Source organism: Hyperoodon ampullatus, assembly GCF_949752795.1.
Source record: "Hyperoodon ampullatus genome assembly, chromosome: 5".
Classification (NCBI taxonomy): domain Eukaryota; kingdom Metazoa; phylum Chordata; class Mammalia; order Artiodactyla; family Ziphiidae; genus Hyperoodon; species Hyperoodon ampullatus.
In genome coordinates, this window is record NC_136918.1 from 34,535,422 (window position 1) to 34,550,547 (window position 15,126).

The following is a 15,126-nucleotide window of genomic DNA, read 5'->3' on the forward strand; positions in this document are numbered from 1 at the left end:
ATACTACCTAACAATAAAAAAAGAATGAAATACCATTATATACAACAAAATGGGTGAGTCTCGCAGGCATAATGTTAAGAGAAAAAAGCCAGATATAAGAAATTATATATGCATAATCCCATTTATATGAAGTTCAAAAATAGGCAGAACCAGTCTATGGTGATAGAGGTGGGAATGGTGGTCCTTGGAGGGATACTGACTGGAAGTGAACACAAGGGAACCTGTTGAGATGCTGAAAGTGTCCTATATCTTGATCTGAGTGGTGAATACATCCTGGGTGTAAGCACATGTAAAAATTCATCAAGCTGTATACTACTTGAGGTTTGCGTAGTTAACTATATGTTGGTTGTACCCTAATAAAAGAAATGAAAGAAGAGAGGGCTCCCTGGAGGTTTCTATGCTACAACCCAAGGAAATAGGAGCTAGGGTATGGAGGGGTCCATTCTCACGGCTTTGCAAACTTAAATGGTTCCCACCATCTCTCCTTATCTACACATGTTGAACCTGTGGGGACCCACTCAGACCCCCAGAGTTGGTATAAAGATTATTTTAAAGAGGAAACATTTGACCTACAGAAGATGCAGAAAGAAATGTTATCTGAACTTCCCTTATCTGACTAAAACAGAGCCTTCTAAAAATACAGCTGCCGCAAATCTCCCTCCAAGGGATTTTCCAGCCAATTTTAGCTGCCATGGAGACAGACTGCCAATAGAATCTTCCGTATTTTCCCACAGAGGTCCTAAGCCCCATGCCTTTGTTAAGTGTGGTGTAGAAACCTTTGTCTCTGGTTATTCAGTGAGTTACTCATTACTAAGCAGCTCCCTGGTGCACGTGTAAATAAACTTTGTCTTTTCTCCTGTTCATCTGTCTTTTCTTAGTTAAGTTGCAGGCCTCCAGTCACTGGACCCAGGTTGGAAGAGGAAAAAGTTTTTCCTCCCAACAAACACAGACCCAAATGGCGCTGGTGACACCTCCATCCTTCCATTTGTTCAGGCTGAGAAGTCTGTAGTTTTCTTGACTTTTCTCTTCCTTTGACAGCCCACACCAATCTGGTAGGAAGTCATGTTGGCTCTACTTTCAAAATATATCCAGAATCTGACCAACTCCAACCTCCTCTGGTACCACTGTGGTCAGAGCCACCCTCCTCTCTTACCTGGACTAGGGCAAAAGCCTCCCAACTCTATTCCAGTTTCTATTCCAGCCCACAGCTGCCAGAGTGGTCCTTCTAAAACCCAAGTTAGAACCCATCACTCCTCCGCTCAAAACTCCCCAGGGGCTGCTCCCACCTCACTCCAAGAACCCAGCGCCCAAGGCTGGCAAGGCCCTTTGTCACCTATGCCTTATCACCATGCTCCCCTGCCCCCCAGCTCTGCCCTCTCTCGTGGCTCCAGCCACATGCCCTCTTTTGTGCTTCTTGAACTAGGTCCTGCCTTAGGTCTCTGGATCTTTCTCTAGCAGTTCCGCTGCCTGGAGTGTTCTTCCCCACGTATCCACTTGGCTAACTTTCTCACCAGCTTGGAGTCATTGCTCAGGTCCCATGGTGCTATTTAATACTTTAATCTGTCCCTCACCTCTCCACGCCACACACACCAGGTTCTTCTTACCTGTCTTTTTTTTTTTTTCTTTTTTCCATAATATTCATCCCTATATCATTCACTTATTAATGTTTGCCATCTCCTTTCACTGGGAAGTTATTTCCATGAGGGAAGGGATCTGTTTTACTCAGTGATGTATCCTGGGTGCCTAGAACAGTGTCTGGCATCTAGTAGGTGCTCCATATGTGTCTGCTAAATGAATAAAACTAGCCTCCTATGCTCATTCAGGGTGAGAGCTGAGTTGGGCTGAACAAAATGTCCAGGAACTTTCTGGATAAGACTATTATGCCCCCAGGGCCAACAGTCATGTGTCCAGGCTTGGAAATTCCCCCAGATACAGGGGAAGATGGACCAGACAAAATTCAGCAAAACCCAGGGAAACATTCAGCAGGCTTCCCTTCTAGCAGGTTCCTGGTTAGATCTCATCGTAGACAACTGGGCTAGAGCTGAGCTGTTGATCACTTAGAGGATGAAAAGAGAAAGGAAATGGAGAAGGGAAGTCTGTGGTGGGAGTGCAAGGGCACCTGGAGTACCTCAGTCTGTAGATTAAGCCACTGGCCACTAGAATGAGGAAGTCCCTTTCCCCGCTAGGGTGGGGCAGACAGGTGGGCCAGGAGGGGAGGGAGGCGGCTGAAAGGAGTTGCATTCTTGCTGGATTTCTCCTCTGTCTTCTCAAGGGTGAAGAGTCACACCAGATCAGTCATTACTAGATCGGGTCAAACAGAATTCAGGTCACTGTATGGCCCTGGGACCTCCTCTCTCCACCTACCCACCCCCCAAGGGGAAATCCATTCTCCCATTTTATAAAGTGAAGGACTGAGGTTGAATGGGAGGGTGGAAGGGCTCAGCCTGGCAGGAGTACTATACAGATTAACAGTGTGGTTGGAACTGGGGTCCAAGATCCCTGACCCCAAGTGCTGGACTGTGTCCCAGACGGACCCCTCAGTCCCTTCTCATAGAGTCTTCCTCCCCTCATCCCACCCCCATGCCCTAGAATGACTCCCTTCTCCTTCCAGGCCACAGAGCCCTTTATCCCAACGGAGGGTGAAGTTCTAGAAGACAGTGGCTCACACCAAACGCAGAACCTCAGACTTCATGGCCAAGAGGACCTCAGAGGTCTTATTGACAGAGGCCCAGAGAAGGCAAATAACTTGTCCAAGATCACACAGAGCTCTTGGGCCACTACCAAGGAAGGAGCTGGAAACAGAACCTAGACCTTTTTTTAAAAAAAATTATTTATTTTTGGTTTCATTGCTGTATGCGGGCTTTCTCTAGTTGCAGTGAGCTGGGGTTACTCTTCGTTGTGGTGCATGGGCTTCTCACTGCGGTGGCTTCTCTTGTTGCGGAGCACAGGCTCTAGGCGCACGGGCTTCAGTAGTTGTGGCATGTGGGCTCAGTAGCCGTGGCTCGCGGGCTCTAGAGCGCAGGCTCAGTAGTTGTGGCGCACGGGCTTAGTTGCTCTGCGGCATGTGGGATCTTCCCGGACCAGGGCTCGAACCTGTGTTCCCTGCATTGGCAGGCAGATTCTTAACCACTGCACCACCAGGGAAGTCCCAAACCTAGACCTTCTGATTCCACTTTAAATTTCCTTCCTGCTGTGAGATTTTGTGATTTCTTGACACCTGTTCAGCAAGCTTTCCTCTACTCTGGAGCTGCTTTCATCACAAACCTCTTGCCCTGAAATCCCCAAGATACCTTGTCTGGCCTCTGGCTGTGGCCATAACAGCTTATGTCCTTGGCCCTTTGAGGGGATAAGATTCTTCACTAGGGCATTTGGAAATACATTCTGCAGCCTCATTCCCCGTCTTGTGGCCAAATCCCCAACGTTCCCTAAGTAATCACCCTCAGTGTCCCTCCTCCCAGGCCTGGGGACACAGACCAGCACACTTAACACTTTCCCTTCTCCCAGCTGTGCTCTCCCTACCCCACACCTCCAGTCTGGCCCAAGACATGATCCTGCCTCTGGCTGGGATGCTGGATCACAGGATGTAAAGATGGAAGGATGTTAGGGATCAGAGTCCTGCCCCACACTGGAGAGCTGTCTCCTGCAGACCTCAGGGGGCTGTTCCTTCTCTCTGTTGCTTGAGGATCTGAGTGGACATCAGGGCCTTCACTCATTTATTGAGCACCTAAAATGTATATGTTTTCAACAAGCACCAAGTATGTAGCAGGCACTGTTAGAGCCTTTTTATCTCATGTGAGCCTCATGAAACAGCCCAGTGAGGTAAGGATTATGCCCATTTTACAGATCAGGAGGTTGAGGTTCAGAAAGTTTTTCAATTTGCCCTAGATTATAGAGCTAGTAAATCTAGAATTAGGAATAAAACCCATGTTTCTCTAACTAGAAGTCAAAGCCCCATGCACAAGGGGAGAGGGAGGGGGAAAAGGCTGTGGGAAGGGGGAAATGTGTGTGAAACACCATCTTCCATGGCCTCCCTTGCCTACAGGACCCAGGGGATGCATATCACTGTGGAAATGATTCCATAGCTTCAAACCGAACTTCAGAGAGGGGGGTGTCAGTGGGCAAGGGCGGCAGGAGGGTTAGCCCCTTGTCAGCCCTGACACACAACCTGCCAGCTCTCAGCCTGTGCACTTGTGATCACCTGGTTGCACCCTGGAAACTACCCAGCCACACCTAGGTAGGTGGCCCGCCCTTGCTCCGCGGGTTGAGCAAGCAGGAAAAGGTGGCAGCAAGAGGCAGTGGGCAGATCTGCTGGGCAATGGTGGCCGGAGCCCCAGCTAGGATGGGCTTTCTCCGGGGCCTGGCTCTGCCCCTTTTCTTCTTCTGCTGGGTGGCTGGGGCTCCTGGGAGCTCTGCAGGTAAGGAGGCAAGAGGGTGCCTGTGGGCTTCTCTCCTGACTCTGGGTGGGAGCTTCTGTACTGCAGTCCTTTGTAGGTGAGGGTAGCTCTCTTGGGTTAGTTATCGTCAACCATAAAGCTATACATGAAGTATTACTATGGCTGATGGTAGGCAACGGCAGTGGGTCAGCTTAAGCACATGGGACTCTGCAGTCCATACAAATATGAGGTTGCTGTGGGTTTGTCTTTATGCCTGTGTGGGTGTGAGTACGTGGGGCGGGGAGATTGTGGGGGTCAGGGAGGTGCAGGCTGGTGATAAATCTGATTAAAGCCTAAGAATGTGGCTTGACAAGATTCTTTCTCCTCCAAGTTAATTTTCTAGCATGAATTTCCTTCAAAAACCCATTTTTGTGTGAAAAGTGTGACTGTCACAGGCTGCTTGTGGAGGGTGGATTCTGAGAGAGACAGGCTTTTATGAAAGAAGAGAATGAACATTGATCTGTAATAGGAACTGTGTGAGGCTTGTCACATGAATTATCTCTTGTAAAAATAGACTTTATTTTTTAGAGCAGTTTTAGGTTCACAGCAAAATTGAACAGAAAGTACAGAGATTCCTATGTATCTTCTGCCCACCTCCCCACAGCCTCCTCTGCTATTAACATCCCTCACCAGAGAGGTACATGTATTACAATCGAGGAAGCTACACTGACACATCATTACCATGCGTTATCTTTAAAGACTTTATTTTTCAGAGCAGTTTTAGCTTCACAGCAAAATTGAGAGGAAGGTACAGGGATTTCCCATATACTCCCACCACTATCTTTTTTTTTTCTTTTCTTTGTGATCATCACTTTTTTTTTTTGACATGGATATACCCATAACGTTTTATTGAATGAAAAAAGTTGTAACACAATATATACAGTTTGATGACATTTTGACATATATACACTACTGATACTATGTATAAAATAGATAACTAATGAGAACCCACTGTATAGCACAGGCAACTCTACTCAGCCATCACTATCCTTTTAATCCTCACATTAACCCTGTGAGAGAGAGATACAATTCTCATTCTTACTCTCGTCCAGCCCCCAACCCCCCGTGAGGAGACTGAGGCTTCTTACCGGGATTAAGTAACTTGTCTGCAGAGCCAGGCTTTTAGTCCACACATACCTAACCCCTGGACCACACTGCCTCCTGCATGCACTCATGATCTACCAGGCTTGTGCTGCACATTTTTTTTCTAACTTTTTTTTTTTTTTTTTTTTTTTGGCTGCGTTGGGTCTTTGTTGCTGTGCGTGGGCTTCTCATTGCGGTGGCTTCTCTTGTTGCGGAGCACGGGCTCTAGGTGCGCAGGCTTCAGTAGTTGTAGCATGTGGGCTCAGTAGTTGTGGCTTGCAGGCTTAGTTGCTTCACAGCATGTAGGATCTTCCCAGACCAGGGCTCGAAACCATGTCCCCTGAATTGGCAGGCGGATTCTTAACCACTGCGCCACCAGGGAAGTCCTCTGCTGCACATTTGACATTTAATTTAATGTAATGTTCACAATCCTATGAAATAGGTACCCCAGCTCCATTCCACAGTTGGGGAAATGTAGGCTTGGAGCTGGGAGAATCGGCCGGGTCACAAGGTTGGTAAGCAGCAGAGAGGGGGCTCGAACTCAGAGTCCAAAGTCCACATGCTTTCCTCTCCACCAGTTTGATTTGAGGAATGGGTCAGGAGAGCTGCAGCATTCTAGAGCTGTAAAGAGCCAGGGTGGGCTTTGCTCTGTTTGAGAAGACCCCCAGCGGGTAAGAGAGTTGGGTGGGGGGTTGTGAGGGCCCCAGAGATGAAGAGGCCATGGGTTTGGGAAGCATGAGGAGGTTTCACCGCAGGGTGACCCCACAAGGCTCCCAAGAAAGGAAGAAAATGTGTGAGGGGAGGTCAGTGGCCAGACCCCACAGCTTGAGCTTCAGGCTGTGTGGGCGGCCGCAGAAGGGCTCTGCCTCCACCTGTGGGGACTGAGAGGCTCAGAGAAGTATCTCGGGCTTTGAAGTGGAGAGAAGCAAGTATATTTCTGTAAAAGCGTGGTTTGTGTGTGTAGGTAGACTGCACTGAACAGGTAATGAGAGGGAATGCCATGACCACCTAATCCTCATGTGGGTACAGCCTGAAACTCTCACTATATGAAAGTAGGTTGTGTGCTCTCAGGTGACTCCTTGAAAGGACATGGTCAGGGAGGGATGCTTAATAACCCCCTGCAGGCTTTGGAATGTAAGGGCTTCCCCATTCCCCTTCCCCTCTGGTCCTCACCCCCATAGCAAGGCAGGTATGAGACCCTCACTGGTAGGGGACAGAGTCAGGATTTGCACCAGTAAATCATCAGACTCCAGAGCTGGTAGGCAACACACCTGGGACTAGAACCCAGTCTCTTGCCTCCTGGCCCAGTGATGCTTCATTATCCAATGGGAGACACAAGAGGTCAAGCCGAGGACCTGTCCTGACACCCTGGGTAGAGGTGACCAAATGGTCCTGGCCCTCCTTTGGGTCCTTGGGTACTTTGGGGCCAGTAGGTCTCAGGAAAGACCATCTTAAACCATAAGAACCCCGAAAAAGGATGCTTATATTTTCATCTTTTCCTTCCAAGAGTAGGGTTACTAGATAAAACACAGGGTGTCCACCTAAATTTGAATTTCAGGTAATGAGTTTATCAGTATAAGTATGTCTTAAATATTACATGGAAAATTACACATACTAAAAAAATTTGTCATTAAAATAATTCCTTGTTTATCTGAAATTCAAATTCAAATTTAACTGGGCATCCTGTATTTTTATTTGCTAAATCTGGCAACCCTCCTTAAGAGGCACCATGGCCTACAAAGAGAGAGCCTCTCCCCCTCTGTAGACAGGAGAGGCACTCTTGTCAGCTCCTAAATATTTGCTGTAGCCTCCCCCGGGCAATACGTGCCTGCTGGCCCTCCACTCACACGACCTCAGAGTGTCAGTCCAGTGAGCAGAGACATCCTGCCCTGGGGAGACAGGCTAGCAGCATTTTTCTAAAAAGTACAGTTTTGCTTCACCTGGCTCCCTGTTTCCTGTGGAAGATGCTGGGTTCATCATTTCTGGAGTTCCAGGGTTCCATCCTTGCCGTCTAAGGCCCGCGTTCAGGAGAGGCTTGAGCAGGTGGGCAGCTTGCCCTTTTCCTTTGCTAGAGCCCCAGGGACTCTGCCTGCTTCCCTCTTTTGCAGCAGCCATCACCCACACTGTCCAGGAAATTCCCCTCCTCCAATCCCCACAGCTACCTCTCAACACAAAACCACAGATGTTTCTTGTGGTTGAAGTGTTTTACTTCCATGGGGAAACAGTCACTGGATGAGAAGAGAATTGATAGGAAAGTGACAAGGGGGTGGTGGTGTGATGAATTGGGAGATTGGGATTGACATGTATACACTGATGTGTATAAAATGGATGACTAGGTCTTCCCTGGTGGTGCAGTGGTTGAGAGTCCGCCTGCCGATGCAGGGGACGTGGGTTCATGCCCCGGTCCGGGAAGATCCCACATGCTGTGGAGCGGCTGGGCCCGTGAGCCATGGCCGCTGAGCCTGCGCGTCCGGAGCCTGTGCTCTGCAACGGGAGAGGCCACAACAGTGAGACGCCCGCGTACCGCAAAAAAAAAAAAAAAAAAAAAAAGGGAGGCTCTAAAATGGATGACTAATAAGAAAATAAATAAATAAATAAACATTAAAAAAAAAAAAGAAAGTGACAAGATTCTTCCAGAAAGTTCTAAGAGTCGCGGTCCCTGCTCTGCAGTTCTTGGCTCACTTGGGTCTTCTGCCTTTTTTGCTCCCCCTTGAAGCTGGATCCTGGCCCTACACATTCACTCAGATGGTTTCAGACCAATAATCAACTAGATTCTGGGGATTGCTTGCCTCATGTGGGCCATCAGATGACATCAGTCAGGGCAATCCCAGTTCCATGGCTGCCACGTGGGCCTGGTCTTCCCAATAGTGCCTCTTCTTCCTTGAATATATAGATGAAAAATAGGGTAAAAGCAGTCCCCCTCCCCACCTTCCTCCCAGCAGTGCCCTGGGCATAAGCACAAGAGCTTGTGTGAAGTCAGTGCCCTGGGACTCATAGCTCACAAAGTTGGTCTTACCCAATACAGGACCCAGCACCAGTGAATCAGGCCACACAGAAGTGCCTGCTGTGACTCCAGGGGTCAGGACGAGCTCAGAGGGAGTCTTCCAGACCACTGACCTCACTGAGACCTCTATGTCAAACCATATCTCTTTGGAAACTCAAACCCTAAGCACCCAGACCTCTGATAGGACCTTCCTCCCAGGCAGCACCATTTCAGTAACAGAGAACAGGGAAAACAAGACCATGACCCTCATAAAAATAATGCCTTCCAAGTCCTCGGCTGTGATCACCACTCCTATGGAGACATCAGCCACAAGTGGCAGCCCCACGGGACGTGGAATGACCACAGTTGAGACCGTCACAGGCACTGAGCTCTCGAAAGCCGCCTTTGACACCCTTTGCAATTTCGACAGCTCTGAAGAGGCAAAGAGAATAATGGTAGTCTTCTTGAAATTAGCTCACACCTCTACAGAAGCTGAGGCCTTGTCCTCGGAGAGCAGCGCTTCCTCTGACAGCTCAGTTCCAGCCATCACCGCCTCACAAGCCCTGTCACTTGACATCGCTGCTCTGACTAAAGCCTTGGTTACCTACAACATAAGCAACATCAAGGTGATCAACTGCAGTGTTATAGAAATAGAAGCAACTGCCAGCATCCCTGGGACCTCAGACATAGATCGCAGCCCCACGGGAGGAAAGGCCCTGCCTACCCCTGAGACATCAGCTTTGCCTGACTCCACTGAAGTAAAATCACACCTCGCCAGGACCACAACCTCTGCTGAGACCTTGTCAACAGCCAGCGCCACAGAATCAGCCACACCTGACATCACACTCACCATCAGTAGCACCACAGAAATGGAAACAACAGCAGCCAAGGCCACGGCCCCCAGTGGGACTTTGGTGACAGTTAGCATGAACCTCTTGGAAGAAAACTCATCCCTCTCTGTTGAGACAACAAGCCACACCAAGGTCTCAGGAGCAGTTACAGTCTCCACAGGGACTGCATCAACAGTAGGCAAGGTGACTTCCCCTGCTGGGTTCTCAGCTACAGTCTACAGCCTGTCTGAAGTAACGACCATCATGAGCTCCACCCCCTCAGAGACTTCTACCACAGACATCACATTCAGTGAGCCCGTTCCCAACAGCAGGAGCCCTCTTCCTTCTGTCCATCTGGCTACAGCCAACAGCAGCCAAGAAACAAACATCACCTTAGCCAAGACCACAGCCTCAGCAAAGACCTTGAAGACAGCCAGCACAGCTGGAGGGAAACCCTCAACAGCCACGCCCACCAGTGCTCAGACAAGTCTGACAGATGTTACTGCAGGTGAACGGCTTCTCCCATGTGTGATTTTTGGGGATTTGAGGTTTGGAGTCTGCATGTTTAGGGAGTAGGGAGAAAGGAAGGATCTGGGGGCCTATTCTGAGCCCTGTCTCTGATGTCACCTCTTCATGATCTTCTAGTGGTTCTTGCCAAAATCAGTAATGAGCAGAATTAAGGTGGTGTATGGAAAAAGTGTGGAGAAATGGTTTGGGATCTTGTCTCTGCCTTTAACAACCTGAGTGACCTAGGACAGGTCCCTCTCCCTCTCTGGGCCTCAGTTTCTCCACCAGTTGCTGGAGGAGGTTGCAGTGAAGTCCTTTGCATCTCTGCCATTCTATGGAGTTGACTGTTAAGTAACTACTGTGCACCAGGCAAGGACCCAAATTTTACTTAAAAGACACAGCCCTCATTATCTGAATGCCTCTGATTCAGCCAGGGCCATACCATGTGGGCATCTGGCCCAAATTGCTGCCCTCTGAGCAGCTGGGACCCCATGAAAATGGAGCTCACTGGATGCACTTGCTGGGATTGGTGCCATAAATGGTGACCTAAAATAAATAAATAAATAGGGCAAAGGTTTGGGAGTCTAAAGCTACATCTCTGGGCAGGACAGGAATAAAGATGCAGACCTAGAGAATGGACTTGAGTACACGGGGAGGGGGAAGGGTAAGCTGAGACAAAGTGAGAAAGTGACATGGACATATATACGCTACCAACTGTAAAATAGATAGCTAGTGGGAAGCAGCTGCATTGCACAGGGAGATCAGCTTGGTGCTCTGTGACCATCTAGAGGGGTGGGATAGGGAGGGTGGGAGGGAGACGCAGAGGGAGGGGATATGGGGATATATGTATATGTATAGCTGACTCACTTTGTTATACAGCAGAAACTAACAGAAAAATGTAAAGCAATTATACTCCAATAAAGATGTTAAAAAAAAAAAAAGAAAGAAAGCTACATCTCTAAGACAACAGATATTTCTCGGGGAAGAGGTGCCTTGTCAGTGGCTGCTGGGTCAGCCCAGGTCCCAGTCAGCCTATAGCCTTCACCTCCACTTCCCAGCACTCTTTCCTCGTGCTTCATCCCTGCAGTATCCTCAGCTTGCACTGCCTTTTTTGGGGGGGGGTGAAATAAAAATATTAATCACAACCACCTTACTGAATATCTTTTGTATTCCAGGCAGAGGTGATATAAAAATATTTCACAACTAGTGAGCATTGACACCAGCTGAAGTTTCTCTCTGATGCCAGGCAGTATACTACTGTATGAGCTTTGCATGTTATCTCCTCTAACTAAACCTTCAAAACTACCTTATGAGGTGGGTATTCTTACCCCCCACCTGACAGAGGAGGAAATAGATTTAAAGATGGTAAAAAAGTAGCAGTGGAATTCCAAGTGAAAGTCTGTTTGATTCCAAAACTCGGTCTCCTGTTGTGCTTTTATTTTTAAAGGCTCAATTTATTAATATATTTTTATTTTAAAAAGCTTTTATTTGTTGATTAGATGATACATTCACATGATTTGAAATTCAGTAAGTACAAAAGAGTACACCATAAAATGTCTTTCTCCCACTGCTGTCCCCCAACTCCCCAATTTTCCTTACATACATAACTGACGGTATCACTTTCTTGTGAATCCTCTTCTGGACATGAAATATGCATATGGAAGCATAAGAAGGAAGATGAAAGATTTCTACATATTATATTGATATAATATAGACATATATACTATATCATATAGATATAGAATAATATCTCTCATCTTCCTTTTCATGCAAATGGAGCACGTGTTAAACACAGATCTCTGAGACAAGGCTATTCTTTTTTATGGCTTCTCAGTATTTTGTTTTACCATAATTTATTTAACCAGTGTTTTATGGATGGACATTTAGGTCTTTTTTTTTTTAACATCTTTATTGGAGTATAATTGCTTTCCAATGGTGTGTTAGTTTCTGCTTTATAACAAAATGAATCAGCTATACATATACATATATCCCCATATCTCTTCCCTCTTGCATCTCCCTCCCTCCCACTCTCCCTATCCCACCCCTCCAGGTGATCACAAAGCACAGAGCTGATCTTCTTGTGCTATGTGCCTGCTTCCCACTAGCTATCTATTTTACATTTGGTAGTGTATATATGTCCATGCCACTCTCTCACTTTGTCCCAGCTTACCCTTCCCCCTCCCCATGTCCTCAAGTTCATTCTCTAGTAAGTCTGCATCTTTATTCCCATCTTGCCCCAAGGTTCTTCATGACCTTTGTTTTAGATTCCATATATATGTGTTAGCATACGGTATTTGTTTTTCTCTTTCTGACTTACTTCACTCTGTATGACAGGCTCTAGGTCCATCCACCTCACTACAAATAACTCAATTTTGTTTCTTTTTATGGCTGAGTAATATTCCATTGTATATATGTGCCACATCTTCTTTATCCATTCATCTGTCGATGGACATTTAGGTTGCTTCTATGTCCTGGCTATTGTAAATAGAGCTGCAATGAGTATTGTGGTACATGACTCTTTTTGGACATTTAGGTCTTTTCCAGTATTTTGTTATGACAAACAGTGCTGCAGTAAATAGCACATTTTTCACATGTGTGTTATTTTCTGTAGGATAAACTTCTAGGAGTGCAATTGCTGGATCAATTCTAATAGTATTCTAATAGGAAGAAACGACTAAAATGTGACAGGTAAAGGCAGGCAGATTAGGGCTCAAGAAAAGACGGAAGTTGCCTACAAGCTGCTAAGTCAGGAAGGCTGGATTGAAAGACCTTTGCCAACCTGGAGCTGGAAGCACTGGCTGAGTGTATCCCCTCAGAGACCAGCCTCTCTGCAGCCTTCTCCCAGGCCGGCCCCTTTCCCAACAGCCCCATCCGGACCTCCAGGCCTTGAGAACTTTCTAGATCCACTTTCATTTCTCCTTCCTCACACTACTCTTTTGACTTCTCCAAATGTGGATGGGGCCTCTAGACATTATTTCCTTCCCTCTTGTTGGGAAGACTCCACGATGGGTCCAGTTACTAGAGAGAAGGACTCCTTTCTCTTTGCAGTGAATAGAGGTAAGATCCTATGTGAACACAGACTCATTTACACACGAGTGTGAGTACACATATGCAGCGTGGGGACAGAGACTGGGTAGCACAGTTCACATCTTGATTCCTGAAATGACTTACCCATATTTTCATCTTCCTACTGTTCTCAACTTGCAGGTGAGGATGGAGGCTTCCTCCTCCTGAGGCTGAGCGTGGCCTCCCCAGAAGACCTCACTGCCCCCAGAGTGGCAGAGAGGTTGATGCAGCAGGTGAGTGGCACTTTCTGTGCCGGGGGGTAGAGGAGAGTGAGAGGTTCTCGGAGACCCTGGGGAAGATCTGCAGGATACAGAAGATCCTGTACACTTGGGAGGGTCCAGTTTCTTCTGGAGTATGAGGAGTGAGATCTAAAAATCCCTGTCTGGCTTTGCTTCTGCCTGTTTTTCCTGAGTTCTGAATTCCCCTTCTCTGCTATGTAAAGAAAGATTCTTTCCCTCATCCCAATTTCCTCAGGCTATAGGAAGATCAGGCTTTCAGGCCCCTGGGAGAAGGTCAATGTTATAAATGGGCAGATAGGCAGGACTTTAGTTGCAGGTGGCAGCAACCCAACTCATCGTAGCTTATACAATAGGCAAGGTATTGGCTGAGAAACCTAGAAGTGGCTGTCCAGCTTCAGTTACGGCTGGATCCAGAAGCTCAAACAGGCTCATCAGGATTTTCTATTTCTCTCCCCCTCTTAGCTCTGCTCCCTTCATTCCTCAGAGTCTCTTCTTATGTAAGGAAAGGTGGCTGTGACAGCACTAGATTCACAGGGCACTTACCTCTCCCAAGATCTGCATATCATACTAGGGAAGGACGGATCTCATTGACCTGGAAGGGCCACCATGACTGACAGCCCGACCTGAACCACATGGAATGGGAAGGAAAGGCCCCAAAGGAAATAGGGATATTAGACAGAAAACAAAAAACAAACCAAAAACCACCCATAGATGTACGCTCTAGATGGGGACCAAGATTATATTTGTATAAGTTGGGAAAATTCTCCTAAAACCCAGATCCCTGGACAAAGCTTCTAGTGGTGGAATTCTAGGGTTAGGGTTTTGGGGGATGGTGTGAGTCATTGGAAGGTTAGAATGAGTCAGCTCAGCCTAACTCTTGTGCCCCCATCTTGCTTCCAGGGGATGATGGGAAGAGGGAATATTTGGGCCCTAGAAGTTCTCTTAGTGGAACGGGGCCTATCAGGACTCCCATAATAGGGAGGTCCCTGAACATGGCATGGGGTTTTTAAGTGGGAGAGCCAAATAAGTGACAAATTCCCACTGCACATGATAATCCAAGTAGCAAGTGTGAATCCTGGTTGAAGAAAGAAGCCAAGGATATGTCAGATCTGAGCCCCTCAAACTGGAAACTATTTCAGGGGTCAGAAAGAAGCCAGGGAGATAGGAGCAGATCAGAAGCAGAGGTGCAGGAACCAGGCCATGCAGGTGTTGGGTGTCAGTTCTCGTTGGGAGCTGGCCACTGGCGAAAGGCTCAGGGGTCAGACAAACAACAAGCATTGGCGCCACGTAGACCTGAGTGTGAATTCCAGTTCCTAACTGTGTGACCTTCGGTAAGGAACTCCGTATTACTTTCCTTCCTTGTAAAATGAGGCTGGTACTACCTGCTTTCTAAGGTTACTGTGAGCTTTAAATGGCGTGAAGGACCTAGCCTATGCCCAGCCCGCAAGAGGCTCAGAAAGTGCTGCTGGCTTCCTAATATGTTCCCTTTTGTCCACCAGCTCGACCATAAACTGCATGTGTTTATGTCTCCCATCCAAGTCTCCCTGCTGCGTGTCAGGAGGGGCTGAAGAACATCAGCTGTGATCAGGCACTGCCATGTGCGAAAGCAGGCAGTGCTGCCGGCGGCCTGGGCCTCAGCATGACTGGAGCCATGTTACCTGGAAGGTTCCCATGTAGATCAGCAAGCCACGGCCTTACCCATTCATGGCAGTGGGACCCTGGCTCACATATGCTTGGGTGTACGTGTGTAGGGAGGGGGTGGGGTCTTCGCCTGTTCTAGAGATGTCCTTGGACTTCCCCTGGCATGTGTGCTGTGTTTCAGTAAAGAGTGACCTGATCACCCATCTGTCACCTGCTGTGTGCTTCCATCCTACATTAAAATTACACTCAGTGTGGCCCAGGGTCACGTTTTTATGGTACAGGAATTTTGTGCACCCTCACTGCTACCTCCCTCCTTCATGCTCCCCAGGTTCTCAGTTTGGACC

The 15,126-nt window shown here is 47.7% G+C and overlaps 1 protein-coding gene across 1 annotated transcript; it reads left to right on the forward strand.

The window, feature by feature from the left end:
- Positions 1-4,339: 4,339 nt before the first annotated feature.
- MUC20 (mucin 20, cell surface associated) lies at positions 4,340-14,893 on the forward strand (the record flags this gene model as incomplete). The annotated part of the gene is made up of 4 exons (XM_079705204.1): positions 4,340-4,415; positions 8,719-9,837; positions 13,044-13,135; positions 14,641-14,893. The coding sequence occupies 4 exons, from the start codon at positions 4,340-4,342 to the stop codon at positions 14,707-14,709; spliced, it is 1,356 nt and encodes a 451-aa protein (XP_079561330.1). The 3' UTR covers positions 14,710-14,893.
- Positions 14,894-15,126: the final 233 nt, after the last annotated feature.